General features: G+C 43.1%; 2 protein-coding genes across 3 annotated transcripts; one reads left to right on the plus strand and one right to left on the minus strand.

The window, feature by feature from the left end:
- Positions 1–180: 180 nt before the first annotated feature.
- Positions 181–20,163, plus strand: CCDC38 (coiled-coil domain containing 38). Of its 2 annotated transcripts, none has more exons than XM_081209662.1 (16): positions 181–336; positions 2,291–2,357; positions 4,211–4,293; positions 5,956–6,124; positions 6,676–6,743; positions 7,370–7,533; positions 8,625–8,705; positions 9,706–9,920; positions 10,692–10,805; positions 12,484–12,571; positions 13,104–13,176; positions 13,741–13,892; positions 17,416–17,563; positions 18,511–18,725; positions 19,426–19,519; positions 19,736–20,163. In XM_081209662.1, exons 2-16 carry the CDS (start codon positions 2,312–2,314, stop codon positions 19,841–19,843), a joined length of 1,818 nt encoding a protein of 605 aa, XP_081065788.1. In that variant the 5' UTR covers positions 181–336; positions 2,291–2,311; the 3' UTR covers positions 19,844–20,163. The 2 variants fall into 2 exon arrangements, with proteins under 2 accessions (XP_081065788.1, XP_081065789.1); XM_081209663.1 differs by having other exon boundaries at positions 17,428–17,563.
- On the minus strand, positions 20,001–26,324 carry SNRPF (small nuclear ribonucleoprotein polypeptide F). The gene is made up of 4 exons (XM_081209692.1): positions 26,182–26,324; positions 25,566–25,691; positions 22,420–22,484; positions 20,001–20,253 (listed from the first exon to the last, which is right to left on the minus strand). Exons 1-4 carry the CDS (start codon positions 26,182–26,184, stop codon positions 20,187–20,189), a joined length of 261 nt encoding a protein of 86 aa, XP_081065818.1. The 5' UTR covers positions 26,185–26,324; the 3' UTR covers positions 20,001–20,186.
- Positions 26,325–27,184: the final 860 nt, after the last annotated feature.

The following is a 27,184-nucleotide window of genomic DNA, read 5'->3' on the forward strand; positions in this document are numbered from 1 at the left end:
GCCTGTTCGGGTGGAAGGAAGGAAGGAGGCAAATGTGGAACATGTGCGCAGGGTCGGTGCATTGGAGGCGGAGGCCAGCTCCGCTTCCATCCCAGCGGTGCTTGGCATGGCGCGAAGAAAAGTCTCGGCCAGCTCCTTGCAAGCTGCGAAGGCGCGCGCGGCCCCGCGCAGGGGTGGGCGGAGCTGCGCCGGCGCCGAGCGGCGTTTGCTTCCCGCCTCGCGCTGCCGGGGCGCCTCTTCTTCCCAACCGCCTTCACAGCCCGGGAGGCGCCGTTTTTGCGGTAGCGGCTCTCGCATGTCTTTAGCTACCTCCTCCGACTGCCCGGGCGCTCTCCGGTAAGGAGGAAGTCAGACTTCTCGAAGAAAGGGCAGGGGCTGCATTTGGGGAGGTTTGGGGTGCAGCCGCTGTGCGGTGCATTGGTTCCTGCCTTCGCCCAGTTTTTGCACACAAAAAACCAACCCACATAAATAATAACAATAAAAACAGCTTACCTGGAAGAAGTCACTTTCTCCTCCGGAAACCTGTAGTCCTCATCTCAGAAGTGGAAACCAGCTGTGCGTCCCACCTAGCGCTCTGCACATGCATCAAGGCAGCTTCGCCTGTACACGTGTTACATTCCGCGGATTGATTGCTTATGTATTTACACACACCCGTACAGTCGTGGGCGAAATTTTATTCACTGTACCCAAAATAAAATAATGACTCTCTGAACCTGCTGTCCATAACCTTTCGATCTGGCTATAAATAATAGGTTGAGAGAGATTTTAGAGAACAGATGAAGGGTTGTACTGGTACGTGTATTATTTCCTCAGAGCAACCCAAGTGAAATTAGTGGACTTAAGGCCATTGATTTTAATGGGTCTGTTCTGACGAAAATGGGATGTCATCCAAGGAAAACATTGTACAGTAGAAGACATATGTGTGAGCCCAAAGCTTGCTTTTTTATTTTCTCTCAAAAGGGAAGAAAAAGGTTATATCAGCAGAGTCTCATACTTGCACCTGATGAGTCTATTTTCATCTAGACGCGTGTCTAGGCCATTTCCCATCCCGCCTCATTTTAAACAAAGCTAAGTAAATGTAACATTGGAAGGGGGGCACATTGTCCAGCTTTCCCATTTATTTGTCGTGTAATCCCTTCTCCCCCACCCCCATGGTAGTTTAGCATTAGCTTGAAGGCAATAAATATTCATTATAATACACAGGGAGATAAATGTAAAAATGTTTTATTGATCTGTCTAGCAAGCCTCACATTCATGCAATATATCTACATTTATATGCTAAGTCTCTTTGTTTCATTCAACTACAGTGGTGCCTCGCAAGACGAAATTAATTCGTTCCGCAAGTCTCTTCGTCTTGCGAGTTTTTCGTCTTGCGATGCACGGTTTCCCATAGGAATGCATTGAAAATAAATTAATGCGTTCCTAGGGAAACCGCCTTCAGACCAGGTCCGGGGACAGTATGTCCCTGGACCTCTTCTGAAGGCGGGGGGGGGGGACAAGGGCTTTTCTTCCCACCCCCAGCATTTTAAAAAACCCTGGGACAGCGGAGGACTTCTCCGCTGTCCGGGCGATCTTAAAATGCTGGCGGGCGGCATTTTAAAATCGCCCCGGGACAGCGGAGGACTTCTCCGCTGTCCGGGGCGATTTAAAAGCCCCTGGGAAGGCAGGCAGGGGGGACAAAGACTTTCGCCCCCCGCCCGCCTTCAGAAGAGGTCCTGGACCTCTTCTGAAGGCGGGCGGGGGGCGAAAGTCTTTGCTCCCCCCGCCTGCCTTCAAAAGCCCTCCGGGACAGCGGAGAAACGCGCTGTGTTTCTCCGCTCTCCCGGGAAGGCAGGCGGGGGGGGGGGACAAAGACTTTCGCCCCCCTCCCGCCTTCAGAAGGTGTTCCCGCCCCGCCGCCCGGCTTTGGAGCACCGTTCCGAAGCCCGCCGGCGGCGGGAGGAGGCGTTCCCGCCCCACCGCCCGGCTTTGGAGGAGGTCCGAGGACAGTGGGGAAGACGCGCTGCGCTTCCCCGCTGTCCCGGATATTTCCCTATGGGCTGTCTTGCGAAGCAAGCCCATAGGGAAATTCGTCTTGCGAAGCGCCTCCAAAACGGAAAACCCTTTCGTCTAGCGGGTTTTCCGTCTTGCGAGGCGTTCGTCTTGCGAGGTACCACTGTACTGCTGAATTTTGTCAGATTAAACAGTCATTTGCATTTGTTCATGCTGTTGTTTATCCCTGTATTGAATTTTCAAACAGCTAAAAAGCAAATGTGTTTTTAAACTTTCTTGCAATTGTGTTTCTTTCTAGATCTCGGGAGGGTGTTAAAGTATGGAGATGGCTTCAACACAGTGTTTGGGATCAAAAGTTGATATGGGTAATTCAAAATATCAAATAGCTTTACAAACTGTAGGTTGAACTGTCAGGGGCTCTAGAAAGTCAACATCTGGAACATGGGGAAAACAGCAAATTCGGTAATGGGCTCTGCGTGGTATCTGGGCATGCATTGGACCCAACTCTGATGAGATATTCGGATGTGGAGGCGATGATCTTTATAATGCAAGCGATGGCAGACCAAGAAGTTCAGGATGGCCCTACACATGCTTGGTGTATCTAGGAGTTCCCATAAATAGGATGGCCTTGGATACTTCTGCATTATGCAAGAGTGAAGTGGCACCCTTCTGGCTGTAGGATTGCACTTTACAGAATATCGTGATGTCAGGAACCTCCAGGTTTGCAGCAACAGCCCCACAGGAGCACATGCACCTTCTAGGGGTAATGCTTCCAACCCAGAACTCCCCCCCCATCTGACTATCACCACATCCCTATCCGGTATGCCCCACAGAGGACCTTAAGGTCCATGAATAACCATAGTTTAGAGGTCCCGGGCCCTAAGGAAGTCAAGACTATCCTCCACCAGGGCCAGGGCCTTTTTAGTGATGGCTCCAACCTGGTGGAATGCCCTGTGCCATGAGACTAGGGCCCTTCAGGATTTAACCTGCTTCCGCCGGGTCTGTAAGACAGAGCTATTCCGCCTGGCCTTTAATTTGAATTCAGCCTGATCTTTTATTTCCCTTCTCTTCCCTCCTCCTCCCCTTTTATGAAGATTACCCACTCTGAGACCCCACAGCTAATTCTCCCCTGGCCTCCTTGCTGGCCCAAGTAGGACTAATTCAGCCAGCTAGCCCTGCTGACTAGCTAAAGTTTATTGGATGGATTTCCCCCAAATTGATTTTTGAACTTTGAATTTTATTGTTATTCATGCTTTTATACTGTATTTTATGCTGCTTCTATGTTATATTAAAATTAAGTGTTTTAAATTTTTTGTTAGCTGCCCTGAGCCCGGTTTTCTGAACTGGGAAGGGCGGGGTATAAATAAGAATTTATTTATTATTTATCCCTGGTGCAACGAGTGCAGCACCATCACTAGAAGACCACCACTACTACTTTGTCCCTTGACATGCATCACTGCTGCTACGGGCAGTGATTTGTGTTTGTTTTCTTCCCCATCGTTCTACACATGACACATGTATTTAAATTGTTCACTTACTAAATTTCTGCTCCATAACTCATTTTGAATGAAGCTTACAGAAGTTACTACCCCACACACTTTTTTTTACTAACCTGCCAAAAGCCTAGTACACTGTGCTAGCTTCAATGCTGGCCACAGCGGCAGAAGCATGGAAAGGCAGGCTAAGAAAAATATTTGTCTTCTTCCAAGGCAAGGAGGAAGACTGTGGTCTGTTCCTTCTCTGCCAGCCTGATGTACTTCTTTGCTGGTTGTGGAGGAAGAGACTTTCCTTTCTCTGCCGGGAACATGAAAAACAAGCAGGTTGGCAGAAGAGAAAAGTCATCTGCTCATTGACTTTACTACTTGGAATTCCAGGCACTCACTGGCATGGAATTCCTAGGTGCCTTTGACGGCTAGTCTGGTACTTAAATATAAAACAGCCATAAACTTCAGCACAAAGTGCTCCCAGAACAGATAATATATATCATTTTATGCTTTTTTTTTTCTTTTAAAGGGATGTGGGAAACTCACAGAACTGATGAATGAAAATCAAAAGCCATTCTCATTCCTGCTGGATAACTCTTTAGCTAGTTTTTCCTTGAGTTGAGATTTGCCATTTTTAATGGTTTGGGATTGTGGGGGGCTGGGAGTTGAATGCTAATATTCCTAAATGGTATTAGAAAGCAAATAGTATTTTCTTTCATATTTTATGTGGCAAGATGGCAAACCAAAGAGCCCTTTCAAAGCCATGGATGCTGAAATATATCTTTATAGAGATATTGAGTGCACAGAAAAAGAAAAGGTATGTATTTCCAATTGTCAAATATATAATTGACTATAGTTGCCATTGTAATTGTTTTCATTAGTTGTTTATTTTTATTTTTCAAACTTTCATTAAATGAAAAATCAAGCATAAATGAAAACATCACAGGAAACAGAAATATCAGAGCAGAGACGCCAAAGTAGGCCAGAGGTATCAGTAATACCTTCCAGACTTTTAGTATAATAGAAATTATAACAAGTCTAAAACATTTTTAAAAACACAATTAACATGGAGATCCCTTATTTTCCAAGGGTTTGTGAAGCTCCACAGATTCTTATTTTATTCTATCATCCACAGCCATTTATAGGCCAGGTGAGCAGTTTGATTTTATTGTTTTCGTAGATAATACAGAACACAACCAAACAGAAATTTACTTTTTTTTACCTCTAGAGCCTCTTAGTTTATAAGTCATTTTTTTCTAGTAGAATTCCCATACCTTCATGTATTTATTATTTAAAACGTTTGCCCTATTAGGTTGGAAAAGTGGGGCAGAATGGTAGTTTTGTGTAGAGATAGTACATACTTCTCCCAATACAGTGGTACCTTGGTTTGAGAACAGCTTAGTTTATGAACAACTTGGATGAAGAATGCTGCAAACCCGGAAGTAGGTGTTTGGGTTTGTGAACTTTGCCTTGGAACTTTGCCTTTGCCTTGGAAGCAGAAGATGTTCCGCTTCCTATTGAGTAAATTGTAAATTTACTCAATTTACTATTACTATGGGAAAGCATGTCTTGGTTTAAGAATGCTTTGGTTTAAGAACGGACTTCCGGAACAGATTAAGTTTGTAAACCAAGGTACCACTGTAATTCATATACAGTGGTACCTCAGGTTAAGTACTTAATTCGTTCCGGAGGTCCATTCTTAACCTGAAACTGTTCTTAACCTGAAGCACCACTTTAGCTAATGGGGCCTCCTGCTGCCACCGCGCCACCAGCGCACAATTTCTGTTTCCATCCTGAAGCAAAGTTCTTAACCTGAAGCACTATTTCTGGATTAGTGGAGTCTGTAACCTGAAGCGTTTGTAACCTGAAGTGTATGTAACCCGAGGTACCACTGTAATGGCAACAGTTGTAACACAATGTTATGAGACAAGCTCCTCTAAGCATGTAAATCTGTTAATTGGATGCGTATGGGTGGCTAATTTTTATTAATTTTTTGGCATGAGGCTCACTCTTCTGGGTGAAATGCCCACACTCATGTGTACATGCATTCACTCATAGACACACACACACACACACACACACACACACACACACACACCTTAGCATCCTCAAAAATTGTTCAGAAGCTGCAACTTTGAGGGCTTGGAAGAGGAAAACATATTAAACCAAATTTTGGGCTGTTGTATTGGCTGTCATTTAGCTTCTGGCATCATTCAAAGTTCACATTTGTTTGGACTTGCATAACTTAGAGCCTTTTCAGTCAGTGAAATGACGTGTGGAGAAATGTTCACACACCCTCACCCAGCACAGTGACTTTGATCCATTTTTTCCTCCCCCATGTCTGCTTTTATACATCATTCAGTAGATCCAATCATGGGTCTTGGGTGTCTCATCTAGTTCAGTTAAGTGTGAAGTTTAAGTGAGAGAAGAGATTACGGTACTGTTCTCTAAAGCTGGATAACATGGATTTCAATTTCAGGTTAGAACAGTTCAACACAATCTGAAGGTGCATGAAAAGAGCACATTTTCATCAAGAGCTAGGTCTCGAAAGGCTCTCAAAAAGCTGGAAGAAGACATTGAAAGAGAAACAAAACAAGAAATAGAGAAAGAGACTTCTGCTCTGGACTGGACTCTTGCTTTTGCAAAGTGTGAGTGAAATGAGTTACAAAAATATAAACCTGAGTTTACCAGACCTTGTATTTACCAAGAATTTTCAACTATTCATATGCAGGATCTTGTGATTAACTTGTTTATAGATTAATTTATATACTATAGAACCTGTAGTATAGGTCATACGTAATTTAAGATACATATTTAAATTCAAAAGAAGGTCCACAACTTGTGATAATATAGAATTCTAGATTCCTGCACCTTAGAGCCAGAGCAGCAGCTGTAGCTATGGTTTGTCAATTCAAATATCATGGCAAACCTCTTTCTGATTCTAGTTTGCTGACTCATCATGAACCATGGTTCATTGATTCAGGTATCACACCAAATCATAGCTTCATTAACCATGGTTTGGCATTGGGTCCACATTGAGATAGTATGCAAAACTAGTGAATCCAAGATATCCACATAATGTCTGGAAAGATGGTTATACTTCAAATATTGTTTATAATTGAGTACACATTAAGTTTATTTAAACCTACAAATTGCAGAGGTTTGAAGATGGAATCTAACAATTCTAACTGTTTTAAAGGTATTCAGAGTGATAAGCAGTCTATAACAGAATACATCAATGAACAGAAAGAGTTGTTTCTACTGGAGGTAACCATTTTGTTTCGTGTAGTTGGTGCACTTAAAAATGGGAAAGTTCTAGTTACAGTAGCTTCAGCTACACACTGGAACATTTCTGTTTAGTTCAGAGCAGATCACTAAATCAAAGCAATTGAGCACTAAACATGGTGGCTGTATGGCACTGATTTTGTTTGGAATAAATCATCCTTTAATATGTACTCACTGTCTTAATTCTCAACTATACATTCATTATTTACTATTTAGTGTCCTGACTAATTTGGTTAGTGAATAAGCCTGAGTATTCCATTCTGACCCCATGTACCATTAACAGCATAATAAACCTGCCCAAGGGAAGACAGAAAAAAGTTTCTGACTAAAAACCCAAAGATTCCATAAACCCCGATTTACCCTTAAGTTAAGTTAATGAGAATATGGTTTCTCTGTAGCATGCACTAGCTGTCTGATAGGACTATTAACTTTATTGCTGTTAGGATGAGAATGCTCGATTGAAAAGCCTTCAGGGTAGTAATCTGAAAGAGTAGCAACCAGGCCTTGCATAGCCTTTTTTTGCTATTGGAATGGCATTCAGCTTTGCAAGGCGCTTGAATACGAAGATCCTTTTGTGCTTAACTTTTTGCAATGTTTCCCCTTCCCAGTATGCGGTTAAAACGAAACAACGCACCATAGCCAAGCTGGAGGAAATGGTATCGGAGGAAGAGAGGAGGGCCAAACTCGCCGAAACAAAATTAGAAGAAGATGCAATAGCATTTGATGAGTTTCTCAAAGAAAACGACAGACGTTCTGTTGATGCTCTTAAAAGGTTAGACACTTTGTTGCAATTTCTATTATTAATAACAAGCTAGATGGTTTGACTGCGGGGCCTGCACACGGAGAATTCTCATAGGGCTTGGTGGTCCTGTTTGTGCCCTCCTACCTTCCCACGCAAATGTGCTCACACAGGCTGCCCCAGTAGCCATTGCAAAGAACAGGAAGGCCACGTGGGTCCTCTGTATCGCTGTAGCAGACATTCTTCAAGCATGATGTGACCCAGCCAGTGTTTTCTTTTCTTGCTAGTACACTCACAAGTAAGAAACCTGGGGACTTTACATCCAAAGCTTTCAACGACCCCAGATCATTCTACCCTGCCACTAGAAGATTGCCCCTATTAGATCCCAACATCATGTCTGACCAGAGATTACTTTTTGCTGATGTAGTTGTCGAAATGTGATGTCTCTGCCCCAGTTTTTGCTCATATACCTAAGAAGAATGAATGGGGGGGGGGGGAGGTCATTATACTGTACCTACAAATAAGGAATGACAACAGCATCAGATGAATTATATATATTTGAAACAGCAGTTCATCAAAATGTTAGCAGCTCACTTGAATAGTTCGGTTTTCAGTAGCCATCTGTGTGCAGGAAGAGGGCAAGATGAATGGGTGTCAGCAGGGAGGGTGTTATAGGTTTTGGTGGGAGAGAGCAAGGCCTCTACCTCAAGCTTGGGCATAATGGCTTTGACGAGATGGATTGGTGGGTTGGCGTTTGCTTCATTCTCTAATGTTATTTCCTCTAGTCCGTTGACTTTTAAGAGGTGAGGAATTTCTGGTTGATTCTTATGGCTGCAAGTTTCCATACCGACATTGAGAGGTTTTTAAATGTGCTGTGCAAGGTGTGACTGTCATTAGCGGAATAATTCGTCAGTCTGAAAATGTTCATTGGCTTTGTAATGCACTGATTACTAAGGAAACAGTTTGAAACTGGTTTTCAGAGTGATTGCAGATTTGTGCTACTTGTGGACAAAAGCAAACCAGACTGTTCACCTATTTTCTGGGGGGTGCAGGCAGAAAAATGTGTTTCTATTTTAAAATCTGCCTATATGCACCCAGAATTACAACATCTATATTATTTTTAGTGCAACTCATGAAGCAAAAGCTAAAATGGAGGTGACAGCGGAAGTGAGGTCAGCAATGAATGAGCTGTTCTCTCTTAAAAGGTGAGTTCTTTATTTCACATATTTAGCAAAGCATAACCTAGGCTGCTGCCAGGTTTTTTTGGGAGGTGGTTATGCAGCAATGAGTGTTCATCCTGATTTGCTTGCAGGGTGTTTATACATCTATGTGTAAGTCATTCACTTATTCAACACTGAGGTCCAGCACCGAGGGCCTTATGGCGGTTCCCTCACTGCGAGAAGCCAAGTTACAGGGAACCAGGCAGAGGGCCTTCTCGGTAGTGGCGCCCTCCCTGTGGAACGCCCTCCCACCAGATGTCAAAGAGAACAACAACTACCAGACTTTTAGAAGACATCTGAAGGCAGCCCTGTTTAGGGAAGCTTTTAATGTTTGATGTATCACAGTATTTTAATATTCTTTTGGAAGCCGCCCAGAGTGGCTGGGGAAACCCAGCCAGATGGGCGGGGTATAAATAATAAATTATTATTAATATTAATATTAACACTTCTTATTGCATTTCCTAATTGGTTTTCAAACTACAAGAAGGCAGATAAGGGATAACTTCTATAGCAGTTTTCATACTACAGCTTGCACAAGTGGAATACTAGTTATGCATTTAGTTCTTTTTTATATTGCTCAAGGCCTGCACATAATATGTCAAAGCCCTTGTCTGAATGGAAAATACCTTTTGTAGGCAGGATAGCTATGGATTCAATACTTTCAAAATAATAGAATTTAAACACTAACACACATATTGTTGCACGCTGCTGCCACCCCGCACAGAAACAGTAGGTAGAGAAATAAATTGTGTGTGTGTGTATTAAGATTCAGGCTTACTTAGAGTTAGCATTTTAGCTCAAAATATTAAGATGAAACAAACCTTAATGTGACTCCCATAACTGTGATAAAAACTCTTGTTCATTTGCTTTTGCATTGTTTATTACAATAATGTCAGTTTATTTTCTTTATAACATTTGGCTGTTGTACTTCACTAAAATATGACTGTCTGCTTGCTTATAAATGATCATCCTTTAATGTCTGCAGTGAAATTGTAAATAGTGAAGATAATCTGAGACTGTATTTATCCTACGAAGCTTTTTTGTTGAGTGTGTCTCCTAAAGAGTGGCAAGAACAACAGATGGCAAAAAAGAAGCTATTGAAAAAGGATAAAAGAGACGTTTCAAAGTCTTTGCTTTCTTTTCCTGCTCGTGAGAAAAGCAGGATGGGGTCTACTTCTTTCATATTACACCAAAAAATAAGTAAGTATGTCATTTTAGTACTGTCCACTAGAAACTTATATTGCACTGCACCCCTGCATGTTAGAAGTCACTTCAGTTCCCCCTTTTTTCAATTCTCCCAGAGTGGAAACTGAGAAACAATGTCTAAGGATCAATGTTGTTCCCATATCTGCCCCATTGATGTATAAAGTGCAGACCAGTGAAGCAGTATTTTAGTTTGCTGGATGATGCAAACTCGACATTCCCAACTGATGGGATGGCAGTCCTTGTCAGCCTTCTGCCTTCTCTTCCACTTCAGGGTCTGACTGGTCCTGCCTAGAGTCAGGGAAGGTTGGGTGTGACTGGTTTTTTTAGGAGCCTTGGTTTTTCTCATCGTTTACCTTGTATTTGAGAGATTTTAAAAAACAACAACTTTCTAGCCTTTGTTTTGTGTCTATTGTACTGTTTCCCTCCAACTTTTACCTCACAGTGGTGTCTTCTCTCTGTGAACCTTCCTCCTTCCTTCCTTTTCCCCTCACCATCAGTTTGGCTCTGGTACTTGAAGGATGTGGTATTATTATACCAAGTTAGACCATTTGTTCTATCTAGCTGTCATCACCCTTAACAAATTAAAGTTCCTGGGATTTTTTGAGGGAAGTCATGACTGTTAAACTAGTATACAGTATGAGTGCTTTAAAAGTATGGCGTGGGTGTGTCCCACTCTGGTTTGGATTTAGCCAGCTGGTGTGTATAAATAGCCTATCAAGTTACTTACTACCAAATATTTCTGTGCTGTTTGAACCGCGTCTTTAGACAAATGGGCTCATGCCAAAGGGCAACATCATCCCAAGAAACTGCTACCTTCATCATCAACATCAGTATTTTTTTCTGAAACTGATGCGAAGAAAGACCATCAGAAATGCCAAGGTAAGGAGCCAATGGGAAGAAGGACTTTCTTGTAGGAATATCATCTTTGCCTGCACCAGATATTCCAGGCAGGACCGTATTATGAATGGAGGAAGGGCTGCGAGAGCCACAGTGGTGTGTAGTGGCTAGAGCAGGGGTCGGCAACGTGTGGCCCATGGGCTGGATGCGGCCCACAGACTGTTTTACCGGCCCACAAGCCGCCCTGAACCACCTGCAGGGCGAGTCCCCAGTGCAGCGCGGGCACTCACCGAGCGGTGCCAGAAATCACATCTGCGCATGCGCAGATACCAGAAATCGTGTATGTGCAGGCGTGATTTCCAGCGTCTGGGCATGTGCAGAAGCGATTTCCGGCGCCACAGAGATGCGCAGACGCGATTTCTGGTATCACGCTGTGCCAGTCCAGCCCACGGATGATCTCCGTGGGAGTGATCCGGCCCATGGCAGGTAAACCTTGCTGACCCCTGGGCTAGAGCATTCGACCAGGTTCAAATCTCCACTCAGCCATGAAACACCCACTCTCCATCTGGGCTTCTGGACAGAGTCTTCCTCCCAGATCCCCAGGGGTACCCTGAGGTATTGCACTTGATCAAAGGCGGTGATGCATCACCTCCTGGGAACAGACTAAGGATTCGACCAAATGCCTTATCCACCATTGCCAGCCAGGGCAGTCAGAAATGGGTCAAGCAATGGAGCTTTCCCCTCTGCTAACTTCTGTATGCAGCTTTTGATTCCCCACCCCCACTTCTGAAGTTGGCATAATGTTATGCCAGTGTTGGGGATGGGATCAGTCTCCCCCGCCCCCCTCCACTACATTTTGGCCACTCTGCCAGTATGGAGTAGTACCGGTATATCTGTGACGTTCTGCTGGCATATCATCATTGGGAGAGACATATTTGGGTTTGTGGTGGAATACCAGGGCTTCTCTAATTCGTCCCACCATCCCTGCCACCAAAGTATATTGAGTATTGGATTGTGTCCCAGCTGTATATGATCTAAGAGCCTTAAGTTTTGTGCTGTGAAGCATACGCCTCCCATTGCCCATCTGTACAGCAACAGTTTGAGGGAATACATCGCTCTTTCCACCAGGGAAGCTTTTGCTCTGTAATTTAAGTGTCGACTGGAGCTTGCTCACAGAGAGTAGCTGAAGGAAGGCGATCAGGAATTTCAGCCACTCACATTATGGCAAATGGGATCAGGGACCACCTCTTATCTAAGCAAAACTCAGGAAGTGATACATAAGGAATGATAGGGTGAAATAAGTTAAGGCAGACAAAATACCCCCACTCCCTTACCTTCCCCCCCCATGGTAAATGCTAGTGGCAAGGATGCCTTTCTAGTTCTGACTACAGGCAAGTTCATTTGGGCAAAGTTTAACAGGCACTAGCTGCACAACGAATACTTGTATGCAGGATCCTGATGTCTTTCTTGAAGGCAGCTCCACATCCTGTCTTTAATATAAGGCAAGGGTGTCTTAAGCTGTGGCCCTAAAGATGTTGCTGGACTCCAGTTCAGAGCAACCCCACCCAGCATTACAATTAGGAATTGTAACCCAGCAAAATCTGGATGGCCACAGGACAGGCACTCCGATATTAATGAAAATAACGTAAGATATGTAATATAGTTCTTATAACCCTGTTGCCGAATAAAGGTAATAATACAGACTTGTTAATTTTTGAAGGAGGCGACTACAGGTTTTTTAAGAGGGCATCAAGACTATCACTGAGCAAAAGATTCTCAGTAGAAGGGAGAAAAAAATCGCTAGCAAGGTACTCTATGAAATTTAATTGCTTTTAAAAGTTCTCTCCGTTTCGGGTTGTAGATGTAACATAAAGAGCTTCTCTTCAAGAAAGAGAAGCGCTTATCCCTTTGGATACATGTGGAAGTACAGTGGACGCTCTGGTTGTGAACGTGATCCATGGCGGGAGGCACGTTCGCAACCTGCAGCGAGCGCCGAAACCTGAAAGTAACCCGTTCCGGTACTTTCGGGTTTTTGTGCAGTGCGCAACCCGAAAACATGCAACCTGAAGCATCTGTAACCCAAGGTACCACTGTAGTTGTACAATTCTGCTTTTGGGCACCAGCTCTCCCATCTATCATCCCCCTGGCTATCAGCATGTGAACTAGAGTGTCAGCGGGGACTTGGAATCATAACATCATTGGGAGCACTGCACGTAGGTTAGCCTGGGCTTACAAAGAACAAGGTCTCAATTTTATCGAACACAACGTTCCTTCCACCACTGAGCACTGACTTGGCAAACTTCAAACACAAATCTGAATTAATTTTTCCTTTTATAACAGCTGTTCAAGTGAAAAAAGTATCTCTGCCTCTTCAGATGATGATATTTCGCTTGAAGATCTAGACACTGACGAGGTGATGAATTAATCTTTGTTAAATACAACAGAATCCTATAAAAATGGGACCTTTTGTTGCTTTTCATTCAATCGCACAACATCTTCACAATCTCTGGGCCAAAACTGCTAGGAGGTAGCCACTGGCTGCAAGCATGGCTGTAAGATTCCTGCATGTATGGATTCCATCCGTATGTTGAAATGTAAATTCTTCATTCCTAAGGGAACTTTCTGTGTAGATTTCAGTGTTCTTGGCCCTCTAGATCAAGAATTTGCATATTCGTATTCATACCTGCAAGTATGCTGTGGACTTGCATAAGGGAATCTGGCTTCAAGGCAGTGTTCTGAGATTAACGTGCAGCAGAAAAAGAACTTGTGAATTGGCCTTCACTTGGACAATAATTTTTAACATTTTTTGTTAAAATTTAGTAGCAAGGCAAGTGCAATCTATCATACCTAATGCAGCCCAGTGTTAAAAATCTCCCCTCCCATTTTTAACAATTTTTATTTTATCAAGAACTGTTTGCAACTGCATTGATATGACTCATTTTTCAGCAACTCTATAGTATTCCTTCTCCTGCATTAGGAACCAGAGATATATTTCAAAGATCCAGATGAGTTGCTTCAGATGTACAGGCATCTTGAGGAACAAAATCTATCACTGTTTCAAAATATTCAAGATCTCAGTGGAACACTAGAAGACGCACGGCAGAGAGAACACGCCATTGTTCAGGGAATGTAAGTTATTTAAAAGTGAAACGTTTTGAAATACGCTGCTTCTGTTCCTCCTCGGGTACAAAGTGGGTCCCCTTCCCTTCTACTAACACGACTACTACATATTTGTTTAGTGAAGCCAATGTGTTTGCCACTATATAGAAAACTAACATGACAAGAGGACAGAACTTTGTAAAAATAGAAGTAGAGTTAATGTGTAGCAGAAATCTCATCAATTCAGGGAATGCTTTGCTGGGCTCCGAAAGAGGAGAGTGAAGTGGCTTTGATGGAATGAGATGGGAATGTTCTGTTCCCCACCACAACTGCAGACCATGGATTAGTTTAGGCTTGAGGTTGGTAGCAGCTGAAGCACCATAGCAAGTCATAGACAAAGCAAGTTATCATGCTGAAAGCCAGAGCAGAAAAGCAGCACAGACAGGAATAAAAGAAAATCACCAAGTTATTTAGCAGTAGCCTTTACACCGATTCCTTAAATCGGAGATAACCAATATGGCACTCTTCAGATACAGTTGCACAGACCTGGACTTTGGCCATGCTTACTGGGGCTGATGGAAGTTATAGCCCTAAACATCTGTAGGGCACTAGGGTTAACTATGCCTTAAACAGAACACCCATGGCTTCTTAATGGACCAGTTTGAACAGCCAATCAGCAGTTCTAGGAGACTTCAGCCTGGACTAGTTCCACAGTGGAGCATACAATATTGGCAGTGTTAGAAATTAGCCAGGCACCAGGTGTGTTTTGCAACTGGTGTGGGTCCAATTGCAACCATGTGGGGATCTGTTAACTGGGTTAACAGATCCCCACATGGTGTCCCTTAGAGAAAGATTGGAAATAATTTTCCTTGAAGCTTGAATTTGCTTTATTCTGGATTGTTTTATTTGATGTTTTAATGTCTTGCAAACTGCTTTGAGATCTGTTCTTTAAAATATAAAGCAGCCTAGAAATGAATAATAATATTAGCAGAGTTTATTGCAAAAAAGGCACCTAGACATTTCATTGTTGGTTCCAGTGTTGGACCATTTCGATCGGATACTCCCTACTGATGTGGATAGATTCCTCCAAGTTGGTAGGCCCACCACCTGCCTCCTTGATCCGTGCCCGTCTTGGCTGATTAGGGAGTGTCCAGATGTTGCGCGGACCCCCTTGGTTGAAATTATCAATTTGTCCCTTGACACGGGGACATTCCCAGGGGAACTGAAGGAAGCAGTGGTGCGTCCACTCTTAAAGAAAGCTTCATTAGATCCCTTAGACCTATCCAATTACCGCCCAGTTTCAAATCTTCCATACCTGGGTAAGGTAATTGAGAGAGCGGTTGCTGAACAGCTTGGTAGGTTTCTGGAGGAAACATCGGCATTAGATCCATTTCAGTCCGGTTTCCGTCCTGGTTTTGGGACGGAGACGGCTCTGGTTGCCCTAACAGACGATATCCGTAGACAACTGGATCGAGGCGGGTCAGGACTGCTGATCCTTTTAGATTTGTCAGCAGCCTTTGACATGGTCGATCATGATCTTCTGGACCATCGCCTTGCAGACGTGGGGATACAGGGCATAGCCCGTAACTGGTTGTGCTCATTTATCTCTGGTCGGGGACAGAGGGTGGCACTAGGGAGGGAAATGTCGTCACGCCACTCCTTGGTGTGTGGAGTGCCGCAGGGCGCAATTCTCTCCCCAATGCTTTTTAACATCTTTATGCGCCCCCTTGCCCAGATTATCCGGAGCTTTGGGCTGGGCTGTCATCAATATGCTGATGACACTCAGCTCTATCTACTGATGGATGGCCACACCAACTCGGCCCCTTACACACTGACCAGATGCTTGGAAGCTGTGGCTGGATGGTTTCGTGGGAGCCGATTGAAACTAAATCCTTCGAAGACAGAGGTCCTATGGCTAGGTCGGGATAGCATGGGGATGAGGGACCAACTCCCTTCTCTTGCGGGGGCCCAATTAGTGCCATTGCCTTCCGTTAAGAGTTTGGGTGTAATCCTTGACGCCTCCCTTTCCATGGAGGCGCAAGTCACAGCAACAGCCAAGGCGACATTTTTCCACCTTCGCCGCATCAAGCAGTTGGTCCCTTACCTTTCCCGCCCCGACCTGGCCACAGTGATCCATGCGACAGTCATCTCCAGGCTTGACTACTGTAACTCGCTCTACGCGGGGCTGCCCTTGAAGCTGTCCCAGAAACTCCAGCGGGTACAGAATGCTGCAGCGAGGCTCCTCACAGCGTCTCTGCCATGGGAGCATATTCATCCAGTGCTTTTCAAGCTGCACTGGCTCCCGGTGGAGTACAGGGTCAGATTTAAGGTGCTGCTTTTGACCTTTAAAGCCCTTCACGGCCTAGGACCCTCGTACCTACGGGACCGCCTCGCCTGGTATGCCCCACGGAGAGCCTCAAGGTCCATAAATAACAACACCCTAGTGGTCCCAGGCCCTAAGGAAGTTAGATTGGCTTCAACCAGAGCCAGGGCCTTTTCAGCACTGGCCCCAACTTGGTGGAACGCTCTGTCTCATGAGACCAGGGCCCTGCAGGATCTGATCTCTTTCCGCAGGGCCTGTAAGACAGAGTTGTTCCGCCTGGCCTTTGGATTGGAGCCAATTTGATTCCCTCCGCCCCCTTTTTCTTTTTTCTTTTCCTTCTCCTGCAATGAGGCTCCATTTTAATATTTTAATGTTCCATTATTTTAATGTTGTATTTTATTTTTGTTTTTAAGTTGTAATCACTCATCTTGTTTTTATTATTGCTTGTAAGCCGCTCTGAGCCCGACCTTGGCTGGGGAGGGCGGGGTATAAATAAAAAATTATTATTATTATTATTATTATTATTGTGGTGACTGTAACCTAGGTTTAAGGTGCCATTTGGCGATTAGATTTTATATCTTGGGTTTCTAACACTGAATATTGGTGGAACATAGTGCAATTGATATTGAAAATATCAACGTTATTGGAGAGGCGCCCCCCCCCCCAGTGACTAGGAGGTAAATACTGCTGGGGACTGTAGGTGTTCAAGATGAGGGTTAGTACGTTTCAACTTTCAGTTTGTTGACGAAAGCATCTGAACAATTTCAATGCCATCATCAGTCTTTTTACATCTTTTTATTTAAGATGTATATATACGTTTCCATGCTAAACGTTTTCTTCAATATCAACATAATTTGCACAAGTATGTCCCTGTTGTTTTACAGGTATCTTCAATTTTTTAAAAAAGAAAAACAATGGTTTTTCTATTCAAGGAGTGATTTTTAATGAGCTCACTCCCCTTGAACCTATTCTGTTTATACAGGTAGGCCACTTACAAGCGTTAACCATCTTGTAGGAGCACTTGCACAAGCTCTGAGAGATCTTTGCCCATCATCACTGAACTACGATTCTCAGAATTTCCTGGGGAGACAGAAATCCTGTTAAACCTGTTAAAGTCTGTAGAATAAAAATGCTGCTTTGCCTAGAACAGCCAGAATATGAGAATTGGGTTATTGCGCTGAAAAACTAATCTACAAAATAGTTTTGAATACTAGTTACAACTTTTCACAGCCTTTTTTATAGGGAAAAAAGGATAAATGATATAGTAAATGAGAAAAAAGCTCTTACAGCTGCTCGCCTCAAAGAAGAACAGAAAAGTGCTGAACTGGAATTAAAAATCAAAGTATTTTCTTCCGGAGACTATAATCCAATATCCATGGTAATTTTGTATATTTATATAATCTTTATAACATAGACTAGCTCTCAGTGTTCTAAAAACCTTGACAGGCTACAAGACCACAGTGCCAGCGGTATTCCGTGCTTCTCCTACTCAGAGTAGACCCACTGAAATTAGGGTCATTAATTCCAACCGGTCTACTTTGAGTACAACTCAGTTTAATACTATCTCTAATGACTTGGGTAGAAGTATCACAATTTGTCTATGTGATACCACATTGCCCATGTGTAGCAGTTTGAACCAGGGCCAGTATAGCTAGGGGATACAGTACCAGGGAGCCCAACACTGGCATCCTACCTGGTGCCTAAAAAGTGGACACAGACGTAGTGGTGTAGGCATGTACTGGAAACAGGAATGTGCACCGGCTCCATATGATTTAGGGGTTCTCCTAGTTCTGAGTTGCACAATTAACTAGACATCTCAAGACGTATCAGGGACTCCCTGAGCTGGTTTAGTTTCTAATCGCAGGAAGTTATTTTCCCAGGGTACTCCAATGACAATGATTTGGAGGAGGGATCTACAGGAATTACGTCCCTGTAATATTGTAAAAACACTTTCCCCCTGGAGAGCCCCCAAAAGCTCAAAAACGCATTGAGCTACTATATTTATTTGTGCCTTTATTGGATTTAATCCTACTTGACATTCAACACTGCATTGACTTAATATTGCAATCCGTGTGCCTTATTCTGCCAGTTCTCTTATGGTTTTGCCTTATGTGCTGAATAAGTGGCCATCACATTTTCAGGACTGTTTCACTTTTTAGGATTGTAGAATGATTTGTCTATATTATATTTAGAAAATGGTTATATCTTTTATATTGCTTGCGAGTTCATCTTATTTTAAAGTTTCAGTGTAGACTTTTTTTTTTTGTTTAGTATAATGTAAGCATTTGCTGTGGTTTACATAAAATCCCTTTCTTAAATCTTAAGGATAAATCACTGAATACACTTAAGAAAAAAATAACAGAGGTGTATAGGGCTTGCTGTGGAACGATTGAAGTATCCAGCATGACCGCCTTTCAAATGCTGAAAGCAATAGAAATCAGAGTTTCAGAACTGTGTGAGATGTTGGAAATACTTCCACCGGAATACCTTGAGACTGTTGAAACTATGGAGAAACTCCGAGCAAAACAAAGACGGCAGAGGTAACCTTAATGCCAGTGCTTAAAGAAGTATGCCAGTTATGTATTCCCATCACTTAGTCACATCTGAGCTTGCAACACTATCTTCTGGACCAAACTTTTGAGACAACAGTCACCAGTTTTTAGCCTATAGGCATTAGAGTTTCACAAAGTGAAAAAGATTTCTGTTTAGATGGACATCCCCACCCTAGTATTATAAGTATTTTATAAATGACTATTAGTTGTCCCACCTTCTTAGGGCCAGACTAGACATAACATAATTCACATAATTTAGCAATTACGTAGGAGCTGGGTAAATAGCAGACATGGAGGTGTCAATCCAGGCCCGGTCCCTGGGGCTTGCTATTTCTAGCAATACAGTTATTGCCAGTGCTTTCCTCTCAATTCAAATAGCAAACACTAGTTCAACAATTCAGACTTGGAGGTTGGAGCAGGAGGGAAAGAATTGAAGTGGATCAGCCACTTTTAATGAATTCACCAATTGCTCACAGTGCGAACGGTGTTGCAACTAGTTTAACCCTTAGAAATTCTGTGCACAAAACTGTCTCTAGCTCCCTCATTTTTGTTACCACAGTAATGCTGAATTTTACACGCATAGGCACAATTCAAGGCTGCATCACTGGAGGTAGAAGATTTGGGCACTTACCTCTCACAATATACTAACGTCCTCTAATTCCTAAAATCTTTCTCTGATTCTTAAAAGAGTTCGTGAAGATAAATTGAAAGAACTGAAGAGAATCCAGGAAGAACGGCTGAAGCATGCTCTGGAAAGAGCAATTGCAGTACCAAAGACAAGGGTTAGTAGGAGTGCTTAAAAATATATCTTAGGCTGTAAATCTTACTGAACTCAGTAGTACCCAATACTGAGTAAAAATGGTTAGGGGCACACTGCAACATGGTGATAGTGTGCATGTTAAAAAGAATCTAGAATCTGTATTATAAAAAAAGTTTACAAAGAAAAACTTTCATGCTGATTTAACAAAGTAGTTTTATATTTTCTGTCTTCATTTTAGGTGGGAAGAAAACTGGTTTTCCGCTCCCAGCCGCCAGAAGCTAAACAAAAAGGGGTACAAATTGTAGATTTAACTACAAAAAGTGAAGATGATTACTATTTCTGTTGAATTCTTCTTGTTTCATGACATTTCTTTTTGGAATAGCACTAGATCTTGATTCTAGCTCTGTTTAGCAGAGTTATAGTAGGTAAACTGTGACAGATGTTTGATCCAGTTTCCTTTTAAAATACATATTTGTTTGACTATAATATAATTATCCATTAAGAACTGTCGGAAATAGTATGTTTATTTTTCTTCCATAGTGGTAATTTTTCTTCAATGACAATGTTTATTGTTTGGCCATAAAAAATGTTACTTGACAAAACTTGACAAAAAAAGCAAGGAAACAAAACCGGACAACTAAATTTCTTAGCACAGTCAAAAAACAACAGCAACTTTCCCCCCAAAATAGTTATTCTCTCATTTCTCCATCTTCTTCTTCTTCTTCCACACCCCTTATATAAAGGACATTATTGCACCTGCAAATCAAACCAAAAGTTACTTAGTTCTGCTGTGATCCACATGAGTTTGGAAGATTGTTTTCTAAAGTTAGTTACACATCCCCTCTATTTCATATACCAAGTTATTTTGAAGTATTCTATGTTTGCTGCTATGTTCGATTTAATTGGTAATAAATAAAAATTTACCTTTGTTCATTGCATACAGCTTGTTAAATTTTTTCCCAATTGCTATCATTGGTGTAGGCTTAAATACTAAACTTTATAGTTTTACTATTACACAAATGCTTCTCTTTCAGTTGCATAAGAAAGAAATAATAAAGCAACTCTACATACAGGTAGCATTCAGTACAGTGGTACCTTGGTTTACGAACTTAATCTGTTCTGGAAGTCTGTTCTTAAACCAAAGTGTTCTTAAACCAAGTTGAGATTTCCCATAGCACCGGGGGACTCAATTTATAAATGGAACACACTTAACAGGAAGCGGAACATGTTCTGCTTCCAAGGCAAAGTTCACAAACCCAAACACCTACTTCCAGGTTTGCAGTGTTCTTAATCCAAGTTGTTCATAAACTAAGCTGTTCTTAAACCAAGGGACCACTGTACTGTCTTTCTACTGACAGAAGTAATCTATTGGTACAGGGAACTGAGACAATTTCCAGTGCTCTCTGCCATCTCACCCATCACAATTACACTGTCAGTGAGACAGGAAACCCCCTGCAACATACTGAGAGGAGGTGCAGCAATCTGGATACCGTATTTTTCCGTGTATTGGATGCCCCCATGTATAGGATGCCCCCTATTTTGCGGGACTCCAAATTAAGAAATGGGGGGAAATTGCCCTGACTTGTTGAATTTTTTTTTTGGGGGGGGAGGATCTCCAGAGGCTAACAGCCGTGCACACATCTAACATGCCACCTATCAGCTGTTCCCTTGCTGGCAATGACTGTGCTGGGGGGGGGGCAGAGTTGAGCTTTCTTTGGAGGGGGGGAAGAGTGGTGATTCCCCCCCCCAATTACTTTTAGCACTTTTCGCCTTTTTTGCGGGGCCTCCATATTCTGCTTGCCTCCTCCCACTCTGCCCGCCCTACAGCTGGGAGGGAAGCTGTAGGCAGTCCATTTTTGTGCAGTGTCTTTGCGCCGCTCCATTTGTGTGCAGGCGGCGCAACATTAGACAGGAGGAGTACGGCGACTGACGTAATACTGCCCCCTCTGCACCTTTCACATCAGTTAAACATCGCACCATGTGTTCCTACTGTGTAATGTCGCGCCACCCACACACAAATGGAGCCGCGCAAAGACGCCATGCAGAAAAAGCTAGATTGCACGCAGCCTCCCCCACAGCTGTAGGGTGGGCAGAGTGGGAGGAGGCAAGAAAGGCACAGAGGGGAGAGATATCTTTGATCGCCGCAGCCAACTTGAGCGGCAGCACCTTTCCTGCGGGGCGTTCTTAGTCTGCTTGCCTCCTCCCACTGTGCCCGCCCTACAGCTGTGTGGGGAGGCTGTGTACGATCTGCTTTTTCTGCGCGATGTCTTCGCGTGGCTCCATTTGCACGTGGGTGGCACAATGTTACACAGGAGTGCCAAGCGCGATGTTTCGCTGATGTGAAAGGTGCAGAGGTGGGGATATTACTTCAATCGCCGCACCCCTCCTGTGTAACATTGCGCTGCCCGTGCACAAATGGAGCCATGCGAAGATGGCGCACAGCAAAAACGGACTGCCTACAGCCTCCCTCCCAGCAGTAGGGCACACAGAGTGGGAGGAGGCAAGCAGACTCTGGAGGCCCCGTGGCTCGCCACTGCCAGGATATGTGACTGCTAGAGCAAGTACTGTATTTATTTATTTGCTATATTCCATGGATAAGACGACCCACAGTTTCAAACATAAAAAATTGGGTAAAAAACGTCGTCTTATTGATGGAAAAATGTGATAATTGCTAAAAATTGCCCCTCCGCTCTTCCACTGAGATTCCTTCCATCACCAGAAAGATGGCACAGATTTCAGAGAACACCTGAAATAATTTCTTCTCACCAAAGTTAGTCTGCTTCACGTTGCATTTTAAGTAGTATAAATTTCTGGTATCAGTATTTTAATATTCTAATTAATGGATTTTAACATGCACATGTGTGTGTGTGTGTGCGCAGACACACACAGCATGTAAATACCGTTAATTCTAATGTTAGTTACCTTATCAGAACTTCACCAAGGTGTCCAGATAATGCACCATCAATATATTCTTCTGTATTTGCAAGCTTAAAAAAAATTGACACAATTTTATAAGGAAAAGGAGCTACAAAGGATAGCATATGTTCCTATACCAATAAAGGTTTTCCACAAAACTTTCTTACATCTAATATAAATTCAAACATTAAATATTTGCTTCCACTGGATTAGAATCCCTTCAGCAAACAAAAAAGCATGCCTTTAAGTCATGCTCTTTAAGTCATGAATATAGCACTGTTGTTGTTTTTTATAATTTTAGATTATAACAAAAAGAAAAACATTTCACAAGTCGTTCAACAATAATTTTAACATTTCAAGCCTTGAATTCCCTCCCCCCCTTTCTGCAGTTCCTTAAAGTAATTTTCATCTTTCCCTGCATATCCTAAATTATCTTGTATTAATTCTTTTTATATATAGCACTGTTTAAGGACAGCCTCTTGTTTTCACAAACTTTGCAGAGTGACAGCTATAGAATCTAAATAATTGAGCTATGGCTCTGGTTACTTGCAAATCCAGCACTCTATATTTTTATTTATTTAAAGCATTTTTATCCCACTCTTCAACCAAAAAAAAAAGGCTTTGAAAGTGACTTACAGGTCACTTAAATGAGGCAATCTGTGTGCCTCATTTTACAATCTAAAAATATGAGCACAAAAAGAAAACAGATTTGGAAGGAGGAGATTAATAGTTACAAGTTATTCTGATGACCAGCTGGGTTGGAAAAGCTCCAGGAGAAGCACCAAAAGCCTAAATCTAGATGTGCAGACAGATGTACAGCCAACTGCTTGCCCAGACAGAAAGCATCTATTGTAAATAGTTAGAACTACACTGAACAGTTTGAGATGCAATAAAGTATCCCTTTAAAGTCCATATTTATTGCCGCAATTAGCACAATACATTAGGTCTTCCCTTTGTTCCTCTGTTATCTGGGCAGCCCAGTCCTGTGTGGCTGCAATGTTTATCTGAAAGTAAGCCCTTCTGAATTCAGTAGGACTTACTTTTGCATAAAATACATAGAACTGGGATACAAACCTGCTTTCCCTAGTACCCAATCAGTGTGGGAGGCCATTCTCTCTTTTGACCAAGCAATATATATAAAGGCACAGAAATGAGAAGAGTGAGTGAAGAACAAGTAAAAGTAAGCAAAGCTCTTAAATAAAGACTAGAATGATGACTTCTGTAGAGGAGGAGAGTAGAGGTTACAGCAGTGTTAAATAAAAACATCTTAAAGGTAAACCAATTAAAGTTGTATGAAAGGTCACTTTTTAAAAACGGCCTGTCTGCTTTTAAGTGAAACCCAAATTTAATACAAACATGACAAATTTGTACAATTCTAAAAACTATCACACAATGATTTAAAGTCAAAGGCTATGGGCAAAGTGTGGTTGGTGTCAAATGTAGTAGCTATGAAACAACATAGGCAAAGTTACAGATAGGTAGCCGTGTTGGTCTGCCATAGTCAAAATAAAAAAATTCCTTCCAGTACACTGTATCTGAAGAAGTATCTGAAGAAGTGTGCATGCACACGAAAGCTCATACCAAGAACTAACTTAGTTGGTCTTTAAGGTGCTACTGGAAGGAATTTTTTTATTTTAACATAGGCAAAATTAGTTTTGTCTGCTTTACTTCCTTGTAGTTAAGGCAGCAGTCTAGTTTAGAGTTATATTTATGGGCAGAATGGGCAGTGTTTTTCAAAATAAGACTCCTAATCTTGAAAAATCCTTGCACATGCATAGAAAACCAGCTTTCACTATTTGTCCTTTCATATACAAAATGATGTAATGCAAAGTAATAAGATCTGCATGATTAGAAATGTCAGATTATACTCCTAGGTAGAATAAAGGCTTGTTTATTAAAGTTTGAAATCTATATAAAATCACCTTACCATCGGAGCTTTCGTTGATCCAGCCTAATATTATCTACATTGAACAGCTGCTTTTTCCCATTAACTTCTACCCAAGATCCATTTTACTGAAGATGCCAGGAACTGAACCGCAGACTTTCTACATGCCTAACAGAAGCTGTACCGCTGAGCAGTGGTCCCACCCCACTAACGTTCTATCAAACAATTAAGCTGCAATCCTTATACACACTTACCTGGGAGTAAGCCCCATTGAACTTCAGAGTAGATATGCATAGTATTGCACTGTTGGTATGCACTCTTTATTCAGATAATCAGCCTGATTAAATCATCTTTATTTCAAACCAATCCACCCTGAGTTAGCAGTAGACAAGTGAATAAAAATCCCTTGCTGACAATGACAGTAGACGAAAACAGTGAGAAGGCTGGAAAATGGGGGGAAGCAGTACATAGTTTTGAGTTTGAGGTGAAACTGTGTACATGAAATTCTCTTTCCTTTTAAGTAAGAATTTACACCTGCGTTTTATACTGCTGTTTCTATGTTAAAGGAGGGTATACTGAAATTTTATACTGCCTGTGAGCCAGAATGGTCAGAATGCCAGACTAGGCCCCTGGGTTCAAATCCCCACTCGGCCATGAAGCTCACTGGGTGACCTTGGACCAGACACTCTCAAGCTTCAGCTACATATAGCATTTAGCACTGGGTGACATAAAGAGTACTTAGAATAACATTGAACATAATGACCTACAACATCGAAGTTGAAAGTTCCTTCAAAGTCATCAATATGACAATTTGTGTTTCCCACTGCGTTCTGCATTTCAGGACCACATATTCTACAATGATGGGTTGCGGTTCTTTTTTTAATACACAGGAACATCAGTGTGTGTTTTCTCCCTGCTGCACCAGCTACTAAATACCTAAAAATGTTCAAATGGCACAGGGGCTACAAAATAGCCTCCCCAGACAAAGGCACAGTCTTGACTGGATTTTGTGTGCGCGCACCAAGAAGCTGTTGAAACATTTTTCTGTAAACTTTTTATGCTGTAAGGGGATGCTTTGTGTCCAATGCTAGGATTTTTTTTATATATTTTTTTAGCTATCTTTGCTGTGAATCGTCACCTTGAATTACATCACTACAAGTTTTCAACCTTGTTCTAAAATGCTCAAAGAGCACCTAATATTTAAAGCAACAGTGCGTGTTAATTAAAGAGCGGTCGTGCAAGCTCCCCACCAGCCAACCTTGCTTACCTGCATGTTCATGTAGCCATCAACGGAGACGAGGTAGCCTTTGTATTCCATCCCCCACTTCAGCTTCACCATCACTGGCTTCCCAGTCAGCCCGTTTAGGAAGGGCTTTGGATTGAGAGGCAGACTCTGCGCGGGACAGGAAAAGGAGCGTCATCGCGGGGGGCTTGCGACGTACAGTGGTGCCTCAGGTTAAGAACTTAATTCGTTCCGGAGGTTCGTTCTTAACCTCAAACTGTTCTTAACCTGAGGTTCCACTTTAGCTAATGGGGCCTCCCGCTGCCGCGCACTATTTCTGTTCTCATCCTGAAGCAAAGTTTTTAGCCCGAGGTACTATTTCTGGGTTAGCGGAGTCTGTAACCTGAAGCGTCTGTAACCCGAGGTACCACTGTACAACCTCCTCGTCCACGCTCCCCCCCCCTCAGAAGCGGGGCAATGCCAAGGACTGGACATGGGGACCTCTGAATGCCCGACGACCCTTCCCCCCTCCCAAGGAAGGACCCTCCTTCTCTCGTTCTCCCTCGCCTCCCGCCCGCAGACTCGCCTGGGACTCGCGAGCCGCCAACCTCCCCCACGTCGCGGCTCAGCTCACGCGCGACAGAGACACATTTCCACTCACCATAGCAACCAGACCAACCTAAGGGCGGCTGCGGCAACAAAAAATTACTCGCAGGCAGCACGTGTGCCCGCCAAAGCTCTAAAAAGAAAAAGCACGGAAGTGACGAAAACACTTCCGCTTCCGCTAGTCTGCGAGCGGCTCTTCCTGCTGACCTTTCACCTTAACGAGTATTGCCGCCCATCGGCTCATAGGTATTCGTTCCTATCTCTATGATCCCGACCCAAGGAGCCGATGGGAAAACAAACACTTTTCTGATTGGGGAGTTTCCCGAGGGAAAGGCGGGGACTAGAGCCGAGGAGGAGAGATAGAAATAGTAGAGTGATACTCAGCGTGAACTTCTGTCAGGGATGGAAAGGCTCTGCCGATGCAGAGAAGCGTCGCTCTAGGCTTCTGATATCTCCAGGGTGGAAACTCTATAGTACTTTGCCTTGGAATTCAAGTGGGAAACCGGCTCAGTTAATGCAAAAGTTAGATAGCGATGGTGGGTAACTTTCTGTCTCTGTGGTGCAGGGTCATTCCGGCAGGACGGCTCCTCCTTCCTCGTTGTTTGCGGGTGTCTGTTGCGCGGAAAACAGAGCCGGCTGTAAACCTCCTTGCTGCGCCCTTCGATCTTTATTCTCAGTGCTGTTTATAAGTTTCAAAGGCTGCAGTCCTTTGTGAGCGCTTATTAGGGAGTAAGGCCTATTGAGCTCAGTTGGGCTTACTCCCGAGTAAACACGCACAGGGCAGAGGTGCGCTGGTATTCTACGGTGCACTTGGAATGCTTTGTCGCCTCGCCTCAAAAAGGATTTTGCAGAGCCGTCTGGAAACCTATTGGATCCATCACCCCATCTCTGCAGAGGTGAAAACTAGACCAGTTCATGGAGGAGGAGGAGGAGGCTATTAATGACTGCTAGCCATGATGGTTATGCTCTGTCTCCACATTGGGAGGCAGCTTTGCTTCTGAATCCCAGTTGCTCCCCTCCAGGATGGGGGAGTGCTCTTGTGCATGGGTCCTGCTTCC

This window comes from Podarcis bocagei, assembly GCF_964188305.1.
Source record: "Podarcis bocagei genome assembly, chromosome: 10".
Lineage (NCBI taxonomy): Eukaryota > Metazoa > Chordata > Lepidosauria > Squamata > Lacertidae > Podarcis > Podarcis bocagei.